We start from the raw sequence: 21,760 nt of genomic DNA, 5'->3' as shown, positions 1-21,760 counted from the left end.
GAACCGTGCACTCCTCGTCCCAGTGGGGGAGTGCTCCCGAGCACTAGGGATAGAGAGAACAGTAACAGTTTTGCCAAACTATGCAAGAGTGACAATTGGCTCTTCCTTGGAACATACAAGGGGAGCTTCTACAGAACAAGGATAAAGCAGAACTAAATACTCCATTAACTGTAGAAACTATCTGATTTCAAGTGATATGTGTTTTAAACAATCTAAAAAACTACAACTTGGAGGCCCTCTCATATTGAGCTTTAACCTCTGTTCATTAAACTCCTTTCCAAAATGAAAGGATTTACTCTTCTATTTATTCTCCCTTCTTGCTGCATAACACACTATAATTACGGGGCACCCACTCCGACCACTACTGTCACCACAAATTCTCCGGCCTTGCTGTTTCCCCTCCTGAAATGAAATCCTAACCTCACTGGTGCCTATTCAAATCCTGCCCTTTAAGATCCAATCTAATTTCCACTTTCCCCTATGAAGTTTCCTTGCTCTTTCAGTTTATTCTCTCTCAACACTAAAGACATCCAACATGACATGCTATCAGCACTGCCTTCTGCTGTTATCTGAGTATTCTGAGAAGGTGTTTCAATCTCTGCAATGAGACTTGCTCAAGGATAAAAGCTGTGCAATTTGCTTCTTTCTCCTCAGAGTACCTGTACTTAGGACCATGCCCTTAGATTTGATTAAAAACCAAAAAAGTACAGTAAGAGACAGCTGCAGTAACCAAGTTGAGAGGTGATAAGGGTTTAAAATATAGAAGTGGCTATAATGACGAAAAGTCATTCACAACAGTATGATTAGAAAACCAGTAGGAAACAATAAGGGAAAAGGGAGGAGGCAGAAACAGTCACTCCTCAGTCTCCTCTTGGCAGGTTCTGTCATGACTTCCACAATTACACCCAACTCCAAACAGCCTTGCATGTACTAACGGGCAGGAGGAAAAGGCAGAAGTAAAAGTAATGATGGCAGAGAGGAAAGGGGAGAAAAGGGGGACGCAAGGAGAGAGGAAGGGCAAGCAGGGAAGAGAAAAATAAAGAACACACAAAAAACTAATCCAACATGACCTACCAAGACAACTGATGCGTTCCTTCCCTCATCTCACCTCTTCAAACTTTTTTCAAGTTTAAGAGCAAACAATCCTGCCTCTGATTAAGAATTAAGTAGGGCTGTACTTCGCTTAGGTTCCTATCACTGACCCCCTGCCTCAAGATGCCTGAGATCAACAACAGTATCTGGGTTTCCACTTACAGAAAAAATGTGTGAACACAAACCTAGTATCATTTGAGTGTTGTTGGGGTCCGTTTCCGTTTGCAAGGCACCTATTAGTATATTCACAAGTCTCAGCTTCAGTGACAAAAAAGTTATTGGTTTATCATAAGAAGAGCTGTCATCATTACTAAACTTTCCTTCCAGGACTACCTGTGGAAGAAACAAATAACATTTAATATCACCTGCTGCGGCACACTACAGTCCTGTAGGAACTGCTACAGTGGACAAAGAGAGGATCAGTCCAACGAGCAGGGCTTTCAGTCTGACTGATGGTAGCCACTGTGCTAAAGTCTATCACTAATTTACACAACATAGGGGATCAGACACACTAGCCTCTCCCCACGTGAAATAGTAGAACGGCTGAGTGACAGAAGAAATACCTTCGCAAATCAACTTTGCTGATTCACCTGAAATAATCTGAAATTTTTAAGAAAGTTCCTGTTCCATCTTAAAAATATATATTGACTTGAATTAGCACACAAAACATAAATGATACACAAAACTTTAATAAAATCTTACCTCAGATTTGACTGTGCCAAAGTGATGTGGGAGGGGCAACAAAGAAAGCAGGATATTAATGGAAGATCGTCTCAGTTCTGTTGGGTTTACATAGCTTTTGAATTTTGAGAGTTCTCTGCAAAAAAAACCCAAAAGCTATTAGTATTTCTGAATTGAAGTATGTTTTTAGCTATTGCCATATATATATATTACACTAATTTTTCACAATACAAGTACTGGGTTTGGTTTTACAGAGAATGCAGAAACTACTTTCCACTGAGTTTATATTCTGTAATTTCTGTGTGTTTGAGAGAAAGAATTGCACTGTTAAACTGTTAGGGAATTAAACTAGAATCTGATGGATTGATTTTAAATATCAGGCCTATGCTACAAAAGACCCATGGGCTGGGGCTACTCTTATCCCTCTAGACCAGGCAAGAAAGGATTCAATACACCCATGGACAAATCAGAACTGAAGGAGTTCAGGGACAAGGTGGGTCTAGACACTCTACTCTCATTTAATGTGGCCTGAGAGCCCTTGGATTACGAAGACCACTGCACAGGAGAAACTGGGAAACCGGGGAGGAAGCACCAAAATAGACCAGGCCAAAACCAACAACTGACATACTAGTACAGGATGAAAGCTTACCTGTCAGGCAAAATGGTTTCAAGAGCTGAAATAAAGTAAGGAACCACAACATCAATCCCTTTCAAGTCACAGCAGAACAAAGGAGGGGAGTTTAGAATAACGCTGGCCAAGACAGGATGGCACACATAATCATTTATCTGCAAACCTTGAATTAAAAGCATGTAAAATCTAGGAAAGCAAGAAAAAAATTTTAAACAAACTGCTGGTCAACCGTTTTCATTATCACTAATATTTTCTACATAGTCATCTTAAATTCTATTTCCAATCTTCACTACTTCTATCTTTTAAAAGGCATTAATGAAAGTTAGAACAATTCAGAATCAAATACACTAAGAACCAAGTTATAATTTCTTAAAAGAAAAAAAAAGATTCATGTCTATTACACTTTCTTGCAGTGTTAATTAAGCCTTGCAACTCAAAGTTACAGGTGCCTGCAAATGAAGTAACTAAAAACAAAAGGCCGCAGTAATTATCAATAAACTGGAGGAATGACCAAATTAAATTTCATGTCAGTAAAATTTTGCAGTATTCCAAAATTCCTGAAAAAAAAAGTGTGGTGTGTCTTTTCCCACTTCCCTACTATTTTGGGGGCACGATGAAAGAAAGAAACCTCATTTGACCCTTTATGAACAACATGAAGGTCACCCTGAGTAAGAATCCTTTTAGGAATGTACTTAAAGTGTACCTTACTTTCAACATCCTCCCCTAACCCCCAAAGAACTAAGCATTCAAACTTCTATCATTCAAGAGACACTATATAGGTATACTCTTCAACTATATAAGGCATTTTCTCCACAAAACTCCTCACCTCCTGTTTACTGCTCAACGCATTTCAATCTACCTTCTCTTTCTGGAACTCAACTAAAACATGTTATAACAAATAACCAGTGGCCTCTCAATTGCTGAATCCAAAAGACATGTCTAACTCTTAATTTACTCTGCTTTTTGAAAGCATTCAACCTTTTGAGTACTCCCTTCTTCTCTTATTCTTCTCTCATGTCTATGGCTAGTTCCTTTAACCAATCTTATTCCACATGCCTCGTAATACTAGTGTTCCCCAGGCTGACAACCTTGGTTCTCTAAGCTGTTATTCTGGTTAAATAATACACAAGCCAGCAAACATAATCAAATTAGTCTCTAGCTCCATATCCATTAGCCACAAGCACACTGGAGACCTGAGGACAGCACGGGTCTGACTCTAGAACTCCCTGTGCACCGTGTCTGGCACAAAGAAGGAACTTCATAAATATCTGTTGGTAAATAACCCACAGGCACCTCAAATTCAACAGCTTCAACACTAAGCCCATCCTTGGCCCCCTCACACATCTGTTCTTTGGTTGGTCACACTACAACCCATTCGATCTTATGGGCCAGATGGAAGGCTCACGGTCACAGCCTTCTCCCTTACTGCTACTGACACTGTTTGGAGTACCACCCCAACCCATAGTCTCCCTCCTAAGAAATCTGTCCCCACAAGGGGTGCCTGTATGTAGTATGAACCACCTACACAGCTGTAGCTGATTAGACCAGAGGCAGACAGCTGATTAATCAGATCCTCTTTCCCAGGAATCTGAAATTGGGATTCAGAATAATAATTGGCCTTTGTGTCACTAAGGCAAAGGCCATGGAAATTGGGAACTCAGAAGTACGCTACAATGTAAGAAATTGCTATGCAGATAACAGAAGAATGAGGCAGTTCTAGAAGGCCATGACGACAGAGAAACAGAAAGGAAGAAAGGTGTTTTGGTCCCTGAATACTTTCTAGCCCCTGGTTTCTGCCCTTTGTGAGACCCTGCTGCATGTCCTGATCTTAGAGGATATTAAATAGCGTGAGTTTCTCAAACTGTTGCTTAAGTCACATTAAGAGGGGTTTCCATTAAAGTCAACAGCTTATTAACTCCTGATTAGTTCCCTGCATGTACCATTCTATTTCTACCTATATTCTCTACTTTTTCTGAGTCAGTTTAATCTCCTCTCCTGAGAATCTAGTATGTACACAGACACCTGAATGTTCTTTCTAATATCACTTCAGCAGCTGTGTGAAAGATCAGTTGAGGAAGGCAAAAGAGAGTCAAGAAAAATAGGAGGTCATTACCAGTTAATCTAGGGAAAAAGTGACACCTGAAGTGTCATGGTGGGGACAGAGTGGAGAGATTAGAAAGAGAGTTAAGTAGAAGAAAGGCAAGAGTTGGCTGACCACCTAAAGATACAGAGGGAGAGAAGAGAAGCCTAAAATGACGGCAAGTTTCTGGCATAAGCAACTGAACGGATGGCAGAGACATTCAAAAAGACTGGCTGAAGGTACAGATTAGGATAGAATGACCCCATTCAACTTGCTAACCCAGTCTAAGTAACTAGCCATCTAGCAAGTCCAGCACGATCACCCAACTCTCTGCACTCTTTCTTGAAGCCCCGGAGCAAGGGCATGCTGCTGCCTCCTCTGAATGCCTACAGCATTTTACCTGTGTCTCTCTCCTGCCAACTTCCTACTGCTGCTGGACTGGTATTACTATGCACATGGCTCTGCTTGAGAAACTTAGCTCCTTAGAGGCAGGATTGACAGCGAACATTTTTGGATCACCTATAGTGTCTAATACTGTGGCAAAAAAAAATGTATCAAAAATCGAGTGTGGCCCTTCCAAATCTCTATAATTATTACATGTCAATAAGTTGGAATAAATACTTTTAAAATAAAAGAGATGTATTGGGCGTCCTCACGAAATCTAGTATGGTAGGTAAAAAGGAATTCAAGCAAAACTTTCAATTACTTACATGCATTCGCAGGTATTTAAAACCAACATTTACTTATCAATTCAGCCTACCAAGCCATGCTACAATAGACTCACTATCACAACTATACAAATGGAAAAATAAACAAAAAAATTCTAAGACCTGGATAAATAAGCTGGCAGAATCTCTTCTCCAGTCTTCTTGCTACAAAAAATCCTACACAGTGTCCCACAAGCCTCAGCTCTTCCTGCTTCATAGTTATCGGGAAATTCACTTGCATCAAACATAGGATTGGAAACCATGGTGTCTGTGGACATTTGTGACCCTTTCCGTCGAAACTCCATGCTAGCTTGTGTTGTAATGGCTGGGGAGAAAAAAGGAGGGTTTTATTATATTTGTTGATATGCAAAAAGGCTCATGGGACCCTGGACACAAAGATCAAATGTTGGTGTCATTAAATAGCTACTTGAATAGAATCCAATAATACTTTTGTTTGGCAAATGCTTTTGTTTTTTTTTTTTAAGGGCTCTCTGAAATCTTCTTTGAAAAGGGGTAACAGTTTATAGTGGTACTGTCAGTTAACAGATTCAACAAGAAGCATTTTTCAACTGAATTTTTGATTAGCAGAGTACATTTATATATATCTGTATTCACACACATACAGATATATAACACAGAATTTGGCTTTTCTATTACTTATTCTGTTTTTTCCTCTCCCGATAAAAGTGATGCTTAAACAATAAGAAAAAAAGGTGCTGCAATTTACACATTACCCCAGACAGACATCATAACTGAATGGGTAATCCCATGCCAGGGTGTATACTTTAGGGAGAGGACAAGGTAAGGAAAGAATGGGTAGGGAGGAAGAGAGAGCATTCCCACCACCCACCCAACTCCAAAACACACACCAAAAATTGCTCAACCAAGCAAAATGAGAATGAATTTTAACAACCACAGACAGCAGCTAACTTGAGGTTGATAAATCAGAAAATTGGATTGGGTAAGAAAGATTATCATGGTCATTTGTTGTCACTGAAACAGAAGCCCTTCGAAAGTTGCTCGTGTTTTTAGGAAAAGATTTCATTGTGTAGCGAAAGTCACTCTGAAATCTTTTATCACTCTACATGAAATGTTTAAATTATTTTATAGTAATAGATTTAACAGAATGCAGAGTCAAGCGTAAATCTTTATGCAACTTCCCATGAGCCATTTTTAGTCCTGAATAAGGTATCCAGCAATAATACATTTGAAAAACACTACATGCAGAATGCATACAAATCAAACACTAAATCTGTATAAAAATAAGCTTAAGCTTTAAATTAAAAAAAAAAAAAAAGCCAAAACACAGTTAGTGCAAAATCCTGGAATTCATGACATGACCAGACTAGTGTACAAAATAATGGGACTGATTCAGGCAGATTAATTTGCTTTTGCCAACAATCTTCCCCATTCAAAACACAGAAAAGTATTTTTCTTCCCAAGTGCAAAAACTACAAGAGACAATGACAATCAAAAATTTTAATGGAATTATGAAAAAAAATAAAAACATGACTGCAATTAAGGAGAAGCTTCTGGTTCCTACTTACAAGATTTATAAGAAAGAAGAATTTGGATAAAAGATGCTGCAAGATAATAGAAATAAATGGAAACAAATCAAAGGACAGCAGTAATTATAAAATACTTTAAAGATGGTGAAATTTTACAATAAGTTAAGAAGCTTTTTAGCTTTTTAAAAGTTAGGTTAAAAGCTTTATGATACCACAAGCTAGTTCAAAAACAGGAAACTGCATTCAGATCCAAAATTATGATTTTTGTCATGCAAAACAATGAACGGAGAAAATTACACAACTACAAGGAATTGAGGTTCTGAACTGCCCATAACGTGCATTAAAATTTTAGTTCATTAACCCTTCCCAGCTCAATGTTACATTTACAAAGCACCATATACTGTCATGTATATCTAAAGCTAACTAGTTCACAGAAGCAAACATTTTAAGTTAGAGGTGAACTACATGGCAGAATTCCTTGATGGCAGCCAGTACTTAGAAAACAGACTAATAGAGTTAGTATTCTCCAACTTTCCACAACCCCCAAATCCTCAAGAGCAGCACCCAAAAGGACTTTAACCCATTCAACTGTCTGGACACCTGCTATCTCCTGAGTAATACGACAGATTTTCTCATCTCTGAACACAAGGTCAGAGAATAGCTGCTGTCCTTTCCCCACCAAGAAAAATGGTTACGAGTTGAAAATAAGAATTAGTTGCCCACATACAATGTGAATTTTAGTTTCTATCTTTTGGCATGAGAGGATGAGCCAAGCTGTTAAAAACTCCCTATAGAGTGGGAAGATTTGTAAGTTCCCTTTAAGCAAGCCCACCAAGGAAGCAGCAGGTTGAACCACTCTGGATTCAGGGATTTTAGTGTCAACAGCTTGATACTCAAAAGTTACACTGTAAAAGAATTATATCTTAGTGAAAATAAATATATGACTGACTCAATCCAGAAAATATAATACAATAAACATAAACATGGGTGATAAAATTCAAAATATAAGGCACAAGAACATAAAAAAATAGAAGCCAGAAAGTTTTTTAAGTGTTTTCATTTAGTCATCAAATAAATACATCTACTTATCCATAAGTCAAACTTGTAAATAAAATATGAAATGGTAGAATAAAAGGTATCTGAATTTGAACAAAACAAACAAGGAATCCCTAAACTCAATCATGCAACCTCAAATTATATTCCTGAAAATGTCTTTATATCCACTACTCTTCTAAATTATTTAAAGATTTATAAGAACATCCAGAATAATTACATGTGTATAATGCTAACAGCCATATACCCTTAGTTCTGAGATGATATATAAAAGAAAAGAATTTATTTCTGAGAGAAAGCAAGATACCCTTATGGCTATTTTATTAGTTTTATCCTTGAAATCAACACTGTCCCCAGAGATGCATTGTGTGTGGTAGTCGCTCAGTTATATCTGACTCTTTGTGACACCATGGACTGTACCCCACCAGGCTCTTTTCTCCATGGAATTCTCCAGGCAAGAATACTGGAGTGGGTTACCATTCCCTTCTCCAGGGGATCTTCCCAACTCAGAGATAGAACCTGGGTCTCCTGCATTGCAGGCATATTCTTCACTGTCTGAGCCACCAAGGAAGATGCATAATCTAAAGCAATTAGGCATCCTTTTATCTTAAGTTATTTCCAACCCCAGGGGAAAAGTGCTTCTCTTACCAATCAACCAATATTAATTATATTATTACACAGAGCAGAATTAATGCATAAAGCACAGTGCCTGGTACAAAGTAACCACAACTCAATAAATGTTAGCCATTATTATTATTCAGCTCTATTCATTCAGTCATAAATATTCAGTATATTCTATAGGACCCCACCCTCCCATCCTGTACCCTAATGCCACTACTTACAACTGTAAGGGTAAGATGACATAGATAAGATTTAGGTAAGAGTTTCATTTCGGAAATAAAATCTAAATGAAGATATCAAGGTTGAGTTATTAATTCTTTTTCAGTCTTATTTACTTACAGAGCAAATGATATTTTTAAAAATGTGCCCTTGAAATAAACTTTTCTAGACTAAAACTTAAAAGGATAGTCTTCTGTGAAGCAGAAATCTGATTTATATACAGTAATGAGTGAATGGCTGTCAAAATCTAAGAAAACACTTCTTGTGAAATTTCCGGTCAATCATGTTTAATTCTTTATATCAACAGTATTATCCTGGCTGACATGAAGGGAACTTCCAGGTCACCTACTGAAAGGAATCTGATTGAACAAAAAGTGGCTAGCCTGAAATGTGTCTAATAAAACCAGACAAAAGCCAAACCTCGTAGAGTAAACATGAAAAGGACACATAGGAAAACGTTCAAAATTACTTCAGCTGGAAGGGGTTAAGCACAAGACACTGCTTGGTCAGAGACAGAGAGCTTTTTAAAATACATATTAATCTTGCAGGTAGGAAAGATTAAAAAGAAAAAAAAGGAAAGAAAAAAATGATAACGTATTTCTTGAGCAATATTTACCAGTCATGCTGCTGTCTCTGTTTATCCCATTATGAAGTTTACAGTGAACAAATGCTGCATCAAATAACCATGATCCAAAGAGATTCAAGATGCTGTTAACCTTTGGTCTCCGGGGCGCAGGCAGTGGCCGGGGTTCTGAACTAGTCTGATTTGGACTTGACAGAGGAGAGGTGGAGGATGTCTGGTGCTGAACTTTCGAGGCGTGAGCAGTACTAACCTGTTAGAAGAACAAAATAATAGAGCCACAGTGACAAGAAGTTTGCAAAAATAGCAGGACTTTTTAAAAGGATGGCTGATTAAACAGCCAATTGTATGCGGTATAATAATGGTGATGAAAACTCTTACTGTGCTTGTCTTCATGGTGGCCTTATTCACAGTAACAGCCCGGTGCCTCCGGTTATGTGGTGGGGTGGTATTGACAGCAGTGCTCTGAGGCATACTCAATCTGTTCACGGGTGTTGGAGGAGCACTGTCTGATCGGGGTCTAGAAATGCCTTTAAAGAAAGACAAGAGGAGTTATTCTTCTTATTCCAAATATGTGGTCAGCAAATCTTCCTCAAGCAACACTGGTGAAGGCTCAGGACCGACTAGTATAGCAGAGACTACAAGCTGCCTCCCAACTGCCACCCATCCTTTCTTCCTGAGTTCCAGAACACAAAACTCAGCTGGACGTGGCTACCCAGAATAAACAACTACATTCTGAAGGCTCGCTTATGGCCAGATGTGGCCATGTTCTGACCATAGAGAAGTGGGTGATTACTGCGTTAAGCCTTCTCCAAAAATCCCCTTTTAAGTGTCCTTTTAAGGACCAATCAAAGATAGATGCTTCTTCTTTCCCAGTTACTAAGAGGACGGCTGGGACTCTTTCAACCATCATGGCCCATAAGAGTGTGCACAAAGGATGAAGAGCCAGAAGATGGAAGTGCCCTGGTTTCTGAGAACGGTGGAACTGCCATAGCAGCCCTGTACAGCTTAGCCTGGGGCTTAACATGTATGAAAATAAGCTACTCTGTTTAAACCCATTGGTATTTTTGACCAAGTGGCAGCCAAACTTAACTTAACTAATGTATTACCTCTGTAATATATTAAGTATACATAACAAATGTTTTTTAAATGACAGGTATTACATATCAAGGGCTTCCCAGGTGGCACTAGAATCTGCGTGCCAATGCAAGAGATGTTAAGAGATGTGGGGTTCAATCCCTGGGTCAGTAAGATCCCCTGGAGGAGGAAATGGCAACCCACTCCACTATTCTTGCCAGGAGAATTCCATGGATGGAAGAGCTTGGCAGGTTACAGTCCACAGGATCACAAAGAGTCGGATACACCTGAGCATCTGAGTACATTAAATATCACTGCTCTTTAACAGGTTAAAAAAATTCTGACTTTTCATGTGGAAAACAGTTTAAAACAACGTTTCACAAAAAGTATAATTTGCTTCCTAATGATTCATATAAGAATGATACCTAACACATTTTAACCTGCATTTTCTAGGATTATTAGTGAAATGACACTTCTCTCTTTTGCAAATCATTTATTCATAGCCTTTGTCCACTTATCTACCGGGTCTTATTCTTTTCTCTTTGCATCGCCTGATCTATTCAGCATTTATATAATAATAACAAAAACACTCAGGCTATTACATTAGTTGCAAATGATTTTTCCTAGTTTACTACTTGGCAATCAAATCTCTTCATCTTTTTCTTTGGGCTGTCCCCTAATAGTCTCTAAAACCAGACTCTAGAGTTATCTTCAAACATTCAGCAACATATACAAAATTCACCTAAGAATGCATCCACCAGACAGCTGATTCCACGCATGGCACGAAAAAATATTTGAGGCAGATGTTTAAGGCAGGGATACTGATTCAATTCTTGTGGCATTCCGCTCACATTTAAGAACTGTTCCTGAAATTTGGGAGTAGAGCTTATAATGGCTGGGTTACTCAAATCCACGGGATTACTATCAAAAGAGAGAGCAAGAATTAATTATACATTTAGAAATTTCTTTAGCAAGAAAATGCATGCAATCTAATTTTAAGAACAGGGCTGTGTGTACCTATTTGATTCAAAGAGGAAATGAATCTGTGTTTAATAGGCTAGAGAAGCAAACATCAACTCTACAGAAGACCTGAAGTATGTTTACATAAACTTCATTTGCCTATTCAGAGAATGAGAACCAAAATAAGACTAGAAATTTTTACTTTTTAAAAGTATATATGGATATATTGTTATATGTTTGGAATTAAGCAACAGAATGGTAAAATTATAAATAAATGTACAAGAACCCCAAGGAGAAAATTTTACTTTAGTATTAATATCTCCAATTTTGAAAAAACTACGTGAAAATTGGGATTAGTGCTTCCGTTCTTGTGCATGCACTCAAGTCATACATTTTGATATATTTAAAACAACATATTTGGGCTTGAGTATTTCCACTGAAAAACAGGTTTATGTTTTCATTCAAAACAGTCTGCTTAAGTGTCCATTAAACAGCCTTTCCAACTCAAAGTAATAATGTTAGTTAACGCATAGCCAGCCATTTGGAAAGAACTTCCACTAGCTACAAGATCAAAAGAATTAAGCTGAGAAATATAAATCAGTGGTTTATAGAGGACCTGGGCCTTTGAAACCTTTTTTCATCCAGTTAGACTCTTAATTTCATGTAAATGAAAGTAAGGACAGAAGAATTGTATGGAAATGGGCTTCTAGTATACTGTATACTTTAGTATACTATATCCACAAAACTGCAGTTCACTCTGTGGGGTGGAGGAGAAAAGCAGCCTCTAAGGACTTCCCTGGCAGCGCAGTGGTTAAGAATCTGCCTTCCAGGGCAGGGGATGCAGGTTTAATTCCTGGTTGGGGAACTAAGGTCCCATGTGCCTCAGGGCCAGAGAAAGAGAGCAGTGCATATGCATAAGATCATCAAAACAGCCAAGACAGACAGGTGACAGAGCAGCCTATCCCAAGGCTGCCCAGATCCCTCCAATCACGAGTACTGAATGTTCACTGCTTCCTGATGCCCAGTAAGACCTCTCTATTATCACACAATAACGCCTCTTTTCCACCAGCATTTGTTTAAATTCCTATTCTGTATATTCAAAAAAAAAAAGTGACTAAAACATTCTTTCAGCTCAAGAAGGACAGAGTATGAAGAGATCAATTAATAGTGAAGGAGTAGGGGCTTCCCTGGTGGCTAAGTGGTAAAGAATCTGCCTGCGAATGCAAGAAACACAGGTTTGATCCCTGGTCTAGGAAGATCCTACATACCATGGAACAGCTAGGCCCATACACCACAACTACTGAGCCTGTGCGCTAAAGCCTAGGAGTCACTACTGAGCCCACTCACTGAAAACTACTGAGGCCCACACGCCCTAGAGCCTGGGCTCCACAAGAGAAGTCATCCCAATGAGAGGGCCATGCAGTGCAACAGAGTAGTAGCCTCCGCTCACTGCAATTAGAGAAAAACCCGTGCAGCAACAAAGACCCAGCACAACCAAAAGTAAAGACTGTAAATAGTGAAGGAAAAGGAAAAGGCTACCTAAGAACCACCACTAAAAAAAAAGAACTACCATTAAAAAAGATTCCACTACTAGAGTTTTACTGGTGGCGTATTTCAAATTCTTAAGGAATATATAACTTTCATACAACAGAGTACAGAAAAAGATAGGAAGTTTCCTAGTTTTTTAAAGTTGCCAAAATATAAATTAGTCAAAAAACAGAAAGAGAGACAATTTGGGAAAATATTAAAAGAACAACATTCCATAATTAAGCAGAATTTATCTTTAAAGGATGCAGGATTCAACATTGGGAAAAAAAATTAATATACTATCAACAGATAAAAGAAGATATTTAATTGCTTAAACAGATCCCAAAACATGACTTGAAAATAATTCAGCCCTATTTCCCATTTATATTTTTAAATTTAAAATTCCTTAATTGCTTATGAAATCAAGAACACAAGAAACAGTAACTAATATTAACAACCAATATCCCACTCAAAATTTCATGCAGTAGAGGCATTCGAGTGAAAATCAGAAAAGAGGGATGTCAAAAAAGTGTCATTTTAACACAACAGTGTTGTAGAAATTCTGACCAGTATCAATAACCTCAGATATGCAGACGACACCACCCTTATGGCAGAAAGTGAAGAAGAACTAAAGAAAGTTGGCTTGAAGCTCAACATTCAGAAAATTAAGATCATGGCATCCGGTCCCGTCACTTCATGGCAGATAGATGGGGAAACAGTGGAAATAGTGTCAGACTTTATCTTTCTGGGCTTCAAAATCACTGCAGATGGTGATTGCAGTCATGAAATTAAAAGATGCTTACTCCTTGGAAGGAAAGTTATGACCAACCTAGATAGCATATTAAAAAGCAGAGACATTACTTTGCCATCAGAGGTCCATCTAGTCAAGGCTATGGTTTTTCCAGTGGTCATGTATGGGTGTGAGAGTTGGACTATAAGGAAAGCTGAGCGCCTAAGAATTGATGCTTTTGAACTATGGTGCTGGAGAAGACTCTTGAGAGTCCCTTGGACTACAAGGAGATCCAACCAGTTCGTCCTAAAGGAGATCAGTCCTGGGTGTTCATTGGAAGGACTGATGTTGAAGTTGAAACTCCAATACTTTGGCCACCTGATGAGACGAGCTGACTCGTTGGAAGAGACCCTGATGCTGGGAAAGATTGAGGGCAGGAGGAGAAGGGGACGACAGAGGATGAGATGGTTGGATGGCATCATCGACTCGATGGACATGGGTTTGGGTGGACTCTGAGAGTTGGTGATAGATGGGGGGGTCTGGCGTGCTGCGGTTCATGGGGTCGCAGAGAGTAGGACAAGACTGAGCAACTGAACTGAACTGAGAACAATATACAAAAATAATTGTAACAAAAGTGGGAACTTTTCAAGCACTTACCACATACCAGATGCAGTCTTTCACATTTTCTTCAATTCTTATAACATTATGGACACTATAATTATCCCCATTTTATAGACTAAAAAAGACTCAGAGAGACTAAACTGCTTGCTCAAGCTCACAAAGGAAACAGTAGTAGAACACGAACTCATATACAGGTCTTACTGCAATCAAAATACTTTTAATGAATTACCACAGACTCAAGTATAAATGCCTGGAGAATTTCATGGACAGAGGAGCCTGGTGGGCTACAGTCCACGGGGTTGCAAAGAGTCGGACACGACTGAGCAACTTCACACAAGTATAAATTACTAGAAAGGAGACATTTTTTATTTGCAGATATATGCAAATATATATGTCTGTTATATCTAGAAATCTAAAAAGAATCGGTGAAATACAGCATTAAAAAACCCCAAATATAACATACAAAAGTAAAATACGTAAAACATTTTCTTTACAGCAGCAACAGCCACTTGTAAGATTTAACAATGGGAAAAAAAGTTAGCCTTTCACAACATCAGCAATAAATACATAGGAATAATGGCAAAAAAAAATTATGCAGATGTACAAAACACTTCCACAAGATATTTAAGATTCTTAAAAAGAAAAATACCTACTCTTGAAAGGCAACCACAATATATTAAGATGTCAGCTGCTCCCAAATATAAATACAAGCTAATACAATTCTCATCTTTGGCAGAGATGAGAATTGCTTAGCTGTTTGGTAATTTCTCTTTTCCTTCTATGTTCTCTTCTAATTTAATGTGGCATATGTGAGTTCCAGCCAAAGGAATATGGGTAGCAGTGATTCACATCAATTTAGGAGCTGGTCCATAAAAACTTTCTACATAATTTTCCTTGCTTTCTCTTTTCCAACTTCTAGCCAGATACAGAGGCTTCTGCCTACAAAGTTAATGCTCTAATAAAGCCACATGTTGAAGATGGCAGAGCCTTTGCCAGCCTGAGGCCCTGAACAACTACCTAAGCAAAGCTGCTCCTTACCCAAGGCTTTTATGAAACATATTGTACTAAGCCACTAAAATTTTCAGGTTCATCTGCTAAAGCAGGACATGTTCCTTACCCTAATATATACTCCAAACCCCAACAGGTTTTGTGAGGTTCTTCTCTTCACGTGTACTTTATAACATGTCAAATGGATTATAAAATTCATCTAAAATGTTAAATAGGCAAGAGGGATTCTTAAAAATATTCTAAGTGGAAAAAGGGAAAAAGTCGTCAGTTCTACCAAATACCAATAAATGTAGAAGGTTAAAGTAATTAAGTGTGACTCCTATAAGAATGAATGGAAAGATCAATGGAATAATATGCAACCCAAAGACAAAACCCATACATATAAAGAAACTTAATGGCACAAAGAAAACAGTCAGAAGCAGTGAGTGAGTATAGATGAGTATATACCTGACCAAAGTACACCAAAGACTTTCTAATCTTAAGGAAACAGAAAATGGTCACAGAAAAAGGTAGATGTAAAAAAGTAAACTAAAATCACTGAAAGATGAAAAACAAACTACAAACTGAAAAATAAAATGACAGAATATAGTTAAGACCCCTAATTTATAAACAGGTCATAGAGAGTAATTTAGAATCACTAATATACAAACAGAAAAATGAGGCTCATCAAACTAGAAAGAAAAGATGCAAGGAAAAAGTTTATGAATCAAAATAGTACACAACAGAATTAAAGTTCCACAGAGCACAGGATGGGGCTAGAAGAGAGAAAGGTAGGAAGCAATGAAATTGAATTGAAAACAATATCATAAAGAAAGAAAGAGCATGAAGTATTATTACTTTTAACAATTTGTCCCTCTGTGAAATTTTATGCTGTTCCCTTAGTGGAATTTTAAACAAGGTTACCAGAGGAGAGGCTTTGAGAATAAGATTGACCAGTCAGTGCTGGTCACAGAGAGGAAAAAGGTAGTCTTCAGCCCCCATAGAATGTGACAAAGTCCTGGAAGAGAGACTGTCACTCAGGCGGCAGCAACAGGCAGGAGAACAAATACTGCACCTACCGCAGGGAACAAGCCCCTAAAGAGTGTGGCCCAAGAGCAGCTGAGGAGAGCCTGACCCTGCCAGGATGAAGGGGCATGTGACGCAGATGAGTGTATTGTCCAATTTGGCTCCATCTGACCCCTGGGCTTGGCAGCTACACTGTGAACTCCAACAAGGAGTTACAGTATGGTTCCTGCCTAAGACATTTACTGGGTAAGGACACATGAAATACAACAACAAAGGTACCTTAACATATGTAAAAAGCGAAACCAAGTCTGTGCAACACACTCATTATCCATTTCAGGAGGGATCAGACTGGCATCTTCATCGGGAACTTTAAATGGAGGAAATGAAGGACCATATGTAAAGCGTAGCAATCTAGAAAATTAAAAAAAGAAATCACACCACTAAGTTCGTTTTTAACAGAACTGAAGATACATTCAAGCATTAAAATATAGTAAGAGAAATATGATAGGAAAAAATAAATGAAACTTGTATTATACCTCACTGAGGTGAATAAAATAAGTGAAAACACTTTTATAAAATAAACTGGAAGAGGACTTTCAGTTTTGTAAAAATTATTTAGAAGTATTTATTTATTTAAATATCATTTATAATTTATCTCATATATTTATGTTATATGATTTATATTATAAATTTGTTACTTATATGATTTCATTATAATTATAAAATAAGTGATTTTATAAATTAAATATTTCTTCTCATATTATAAATTTTAATACATCTTATTATATATAACATAGTATGTAATATACAACACTGTATATAAATAACACTTATACAGAATATAATTTTATAATGTATGCTGCTGCTGCTGCTGCTAAGTCACTTCAGTCGTGTCCGACTCTGTGCAACCGCATAGACGGCAGCCCCCCAGGCTCCTCTGTTCCTGGGATTCTCCAGGCAAGAATACTGGAGTGGGTTGCCATATCCTTCTCCAATGCATGAAACTGAAAAGTGAAAGTGAAGTTGTTCAGTCTTGTCCAACTCTTAGCGACACCATGGACTGCAGGCTATCAGGCTCCTCAGTCCATGGGATTGTCCAGGCAAGAGGACCAGAGAGGGTTGCCATTGCCTTCTCCATTTATAGTGTATACTACAACATAAATTATAAATTATATATAATTTTATAAAATTACAAATTATTTAAAATTTTAATTTATAACTGCGAATAACAAATCATATAATCATGCACAATTATGCTTATATTGATTATATAGTCATATAATATAAACAATAAATTCTTTTTTAAAAGATTCATCACACTACAAATGCCTTCAACACAACTAATTTATTATAATTTATTCATAACAACTGCAACATAACTTTACATGAAGTTTAGAATTTATGGTATGTGTCCCATAAATTGAATTTGACAATTCAATTACTTAACTAAATACTAATATTCCAAATGTATTAAAACTGTTCAAAGCTCTTTGACTCAATTATTAATCTATTATACTGAGAACAGATTATGATCTATTACAGCTAATCTAAAAATATATCTTAATAAAATAACCAGAATACAAACAAAGACTAAGTGTAAAGTACTTGCAAATCAACAATATTTTTTCTTTTTTACTTTTATATCCTCCTTTATTTACCTCTTTTTGTTTTTTTTTTTTCCTGCCCCACTGAGCAACTCATGGGATCTTAATTCCCTGACCTGGGACTGAACCCAGACCATTAACAGTGAGGGTGCTGAGTCCTAACCACTGGACTACCAGGGAATTCCCAACAATAGTTTTTAAAAGGAAAACACAGAGAACAATTTAAATATCAAAACAGCAGAGAAACTATTAAATGAATTATAATTCCATTTATATAATGAAAAACTATAAGGCCATTTAAAATAGGATCTTGAGATCTATGTAAGAAGAAAAAAGGTACATGTAATTACTGGGACAAGAGTCAGACATAAAGTTAAAAAAAAGCAGGTAACATTATATAGAATAATCTCAAATTGATTTTTAAAAAAGATAGAAAAATATATATTCAAAGATTGGTTATTTGTAAGTGATGGATATTTCCCCTTATGTCTTCCAAATTTTCCATAATAAGCATGTATTATACTTTTATAATCAAGATAAAAAGATGTATTATTTAAAAACAGATTCATAATAGTGACATTCATAAAGACATACCAGAATAAACAAACAAAAATTCATCTTAAATGATGATAAAGATATATATATTAACTCATAAAAAGACCAATGTACCTTCTGATACCACCTATAATACCACCTAGTAATACCACCTATAAATTATCTGTTTCCACCTCCTCCATTAACCCTCCCATTAAGTCTAAATCAGATTAAGTCTAATCAGATCTCCAGTCTCCTGTCAGATTAACTACCAGCTGACAGGAAATATAAGGGAGAGAAACATGTTAATTAACAAAACTAGGACATAATCAGAAAAATCCAGAATGTGAAGCATTCAATAAGACAAAACAAACAAGTTCAACAAAAAACACCTGCAAGGAAATAAAAATGAGAGAGCAGGAACCTACAGTTTAAAATAGGCTTAAGAAACATGTCAACTAAATACAATGTCCATAGCTTGTCTGTGTTCTGATTCAATGGAATCAACTATTTTAAAAAGTTGTGACATTCAGGGACATCGGAACACTCAATAGCTAAACAACATTAGAAAACTGTTAACATTTTGTTCATGTGTGATAATGGTATTGTGATCATGTTTAAAAAAGAATGCTCAGCTTTAAAGAGTTATATATTACAAGAAATGAAAAAAAAGTCTGAAAAAAATGAAGCTTAATGGTTTACTCACAGAATAGTGATGATATTATACATAAATGGCTAAAAAAAATCATTATTATAAAAAACTACCTACTTTGGTTACAGATGAGAATATTATAGTATGGTCCTATTTCTGTAAAATTATTTATAATAAGATTTCTGGTGAACTTAACTCTTTCTGTTATAACTTTCTTTGGTTCATTTTTTAAAATAATGATCTTAAACATTTTGGACTTCCCTGGTGGCTCAGACCGTAAAGTGTCTGCCTACAATGCAGGAGACCTGGGTTCAATCCCTGGGTCAGGAAGATTCCCTGGAGAAGGAAATGGCAACCCACTCCAGTACTCCTGCCTGGAGAATCCCATGGACGGAGGAACCTGGTAGGCTACAGCACACGGGGTCGCAAAGAGTCAGACATGACTTAGCGACTTCACTTTCACTTTCTTTCTAAACATTTTAATAATTAGAATTAGAGTGGGATTTGGGGGGTGGGAATAGTAGGGCTCAGAATTCATCTGCCTCTCCAACATACTTTCTCAATCTAAAAGGTTTTAGATTAGACAGGCACAAGGCCAACTGCTACATCTATTTTTAAAAACTGATTGATTCTATTAACTAAAGTATAATAATAAGAGACACAGAATAGAGACTTTTACCACGTACTCCAGAAAGACACAGAATTAGGGAAAGGCTGCCTACAGCCAGACGGATGAAAGAAGGCAAGTTGATGACAGTAACTTACCTTGAAGTGAGCGCACAGATGACCTTGCTCCATTGCTCCACCACTGCCGGGTGGTGCCTCCAGTTAGCCACCATCTCCTTGGCTGTTTTCCAGTAAGGAGGTGTTGGGAAGCACCGCGTACATGCTAGTAACCAAACCTCAAAGAGAACACCAATCAACTTCTCTGCTAGATTCTCAGCAATGCCACCTTACCAACAAAAAGAAAACATCTTTGGCATACTTATTTGTAAAGCAGACTCTTTAACTCACTGATTTGGGAGAACTGGTCAAAAAATTAAAATAACTGCAATGTTAAGTTTTGACTTTCAAATAACCACTTAACAGTAAGAACAAAAAACTACTCTTAGGAGCTCTTATGAAGGAAATCATGAACACATCAACCCACTATCACATAGGAAGCTTTCAAGTGACCCTGCTGGGTTCTTATGGAAGATCTTAACCTTCCAGGAGCACACACAGAAGAAGGGAAAGGATGAGTGCCTACAATGAGCGAGTGCTATTAGTTTCTGTGCCACGTAGCTCATACACGTGACCTCACATTAATTCTGCAGGGTAGGTTTTTATATCAATAGTATCTATTACCAAGTACCAATTATATCCATTTTGAAGATGAGAAAACAGGTTCTGGAAATTTAAGTAACTTGCCCAAGTTCACACAGCCAATAAGAAAAGAAATCAGAACAAATACCTGAGACTTTCTACCTTCAAACTTTGCTATAAAATGCTTCATGTGTTTGAAAGCCACCCTTCAAGGGAGAGGGAGACAAAGAAGGGAGCCAAAGGACTAGTTCTGGTAGGACAAAGCCTCAAGCATGAAAATAGAGCTGCTCCTCGGTTCCAAGCCTGGGAACTAAGGAGAACAGCAGCGGTCCGTACTCTGCCTAGCCACAGAAGGCAAACTTTGGATTTCCATACAGAACGAAAAGTTCTAAGGATTTCAAATGAGCAAAAGTGAAGTTTCAACAATAATAAGCTCCAGAAAGGGATGGATGGCTTGACTTGTGGTGCTGAATCCCTGGCATGGGGATTGTTTAAGAGAGAGGCACACTACCTGTCTGGCTAGCTCATCACCAATCCCAGACAGGGTATTTCTATTACGGAGTCCCTTTCAACACTAAAATTCTTCCTGGACACTGCATTTATGTGAGAGCACAAGCACACTCACATGTGTTAATAAAAAGAATAAACAGATGAATAAGCAACAGGGGAATTTGGAACTAGAATTGTCAACTTATTGTCTGTGTATACTCTATTGTCTGTGCTCTATTATACAAAGCAAGACATCTTAAAATACACTCTGAACTCATAAAACTGAAGGCTTTTTGATGGCTAGGTAATGAATGACATAGTTGTCATACTTCCAAATAGAATACTTTAAGATTTTCTAGGTTTCATTTGCTAAACAAAATATCTTCTACAGCCATCAAGTTTTCAGTCTTCCTGGATAACTACTTTGCAATCAGGTACATTAGTTGTTTCTTATATAGGCGATCTGTCCTGACACATTGAACAAGCTACTGTTGCTGTCATTATCAAACATGTATATTATCAAACACTGAGTCTCTCCTCATACTGGTTTGTCAACTGTACTGCCAAATTTTAAATCCCTACTGAGTCTACTACTCATTGAATCTAAAAGTGAACTGTGTTTGGAGCTCAGCAATAAATCAGAAAAAATAATTAACAAACCTTGAACAGTTGGTGGCGCTAGAAGTATGTCATTAATCTGCAGAAGAAACAACAATAAGACTTCCCAGGTTTCTCGGGCCATAATGGATGACTCACGGGCCAGTTTTTGAATGGCTCTCAGGACCTGTAAGCATAGTCGGATCTGACTGGAGCCCTGTTCCTGTCTAAAGAAGACAGACAGACATCACTGACAAGCTTAAGGACAGAATGCAACAGTTAAAGACAGGCAACTCCCTGACAGCACCAGCAGACAGAACTAGACGCACCCTCTTCAGTTCAAAGCTACTTCCTCCTCATGCAGTTTGGCATTCTGGGATGTAAACCTACCACTCCTAAAGAGCTTGAAAAGCTCCTGAGGAGAGGGAGGATACTAGAAAGTGGACTTCGCCTCTGGGTTTTCTAAGTCTGAAATGTGC

At 37.6% G+C, this 21,760-nt stretch overlaps 1 protein-coding gene across 5 annotated transcripts in view; it reads right to left on the bottom strand.

Annotated features, from left to right (window-relative positions):
* Positions 1–21,760, bottom strand: part of RALGAPB (Ral GTPase activating protein non-catalytic beta subunit) — a 93,206-nt gene that overhangs the window by 43,551 nt on the left and 27,895 nt on the right. For 3 of the 5 annotated variants that reach the window (XM_018057853.1, XM_018057852.1, XM_018057854.1), the window contains exons 4-14: positions 21,345–21,508; positions 19,656–19,842; positions 16,380–16,511; positions 10,992–11,170; positions 9,554–9,702; positions 9,209–9,425; positions 6,739–6,774; positions 5,315–5,516; positions 2,423–2,590; positions 1,795–1,909; positions 1,278–1,425 (exon numbers count right to left, since the gene is read on the bottom strand). In XM_018057853.1, coding sequence (XP_017913342.1) covers positions 1,278–1,425; positions 1,795–1,909; positions 2,423–2,590; positions 5,315–5,516; positions 6,739–6,774; positions 9,209–9,425; positions 9,554–9,702; positions 10,992–11,170; positions 16,380–16,511; positions 19,656–19,842; positions 21,345–21,508 — 1,697 coding nt within the window. The remainder of the gene's footprint in view (positions 1–1,277; positions 1,426–1,794; positions 1,910–2,422; positions 2,591–5,314; positions 5,517–6,738; positions 6,775–9,208; positions 9,426–9,553; positions 9,703–10,991; positions 11,171–16,379; positions 16,512–19,655; positions 19,843–21,344; positions 21,509–21,760) is intronic. The other 2 variants (XM_018057856.1, XM_018057855.1) reach the window with 1 other exon arrangement.

The sequence above is a fragment of the Capra hircus genome, chromosome 13, assembly GCF_001704415.2.
Source record: "Capra hircus breed San Clemente chromosome 13, ASM170441v1, whole genome shotgun sequence".
Lineage (NCBI taxonomy): Eukaryota > Metazoa > Chordata > Mammalia > Artiodactyla > Bovidae > Capra > Capra hircus.
This window is presented reverse-complemented; position numbering and strand designations above follow the sequence as displayed.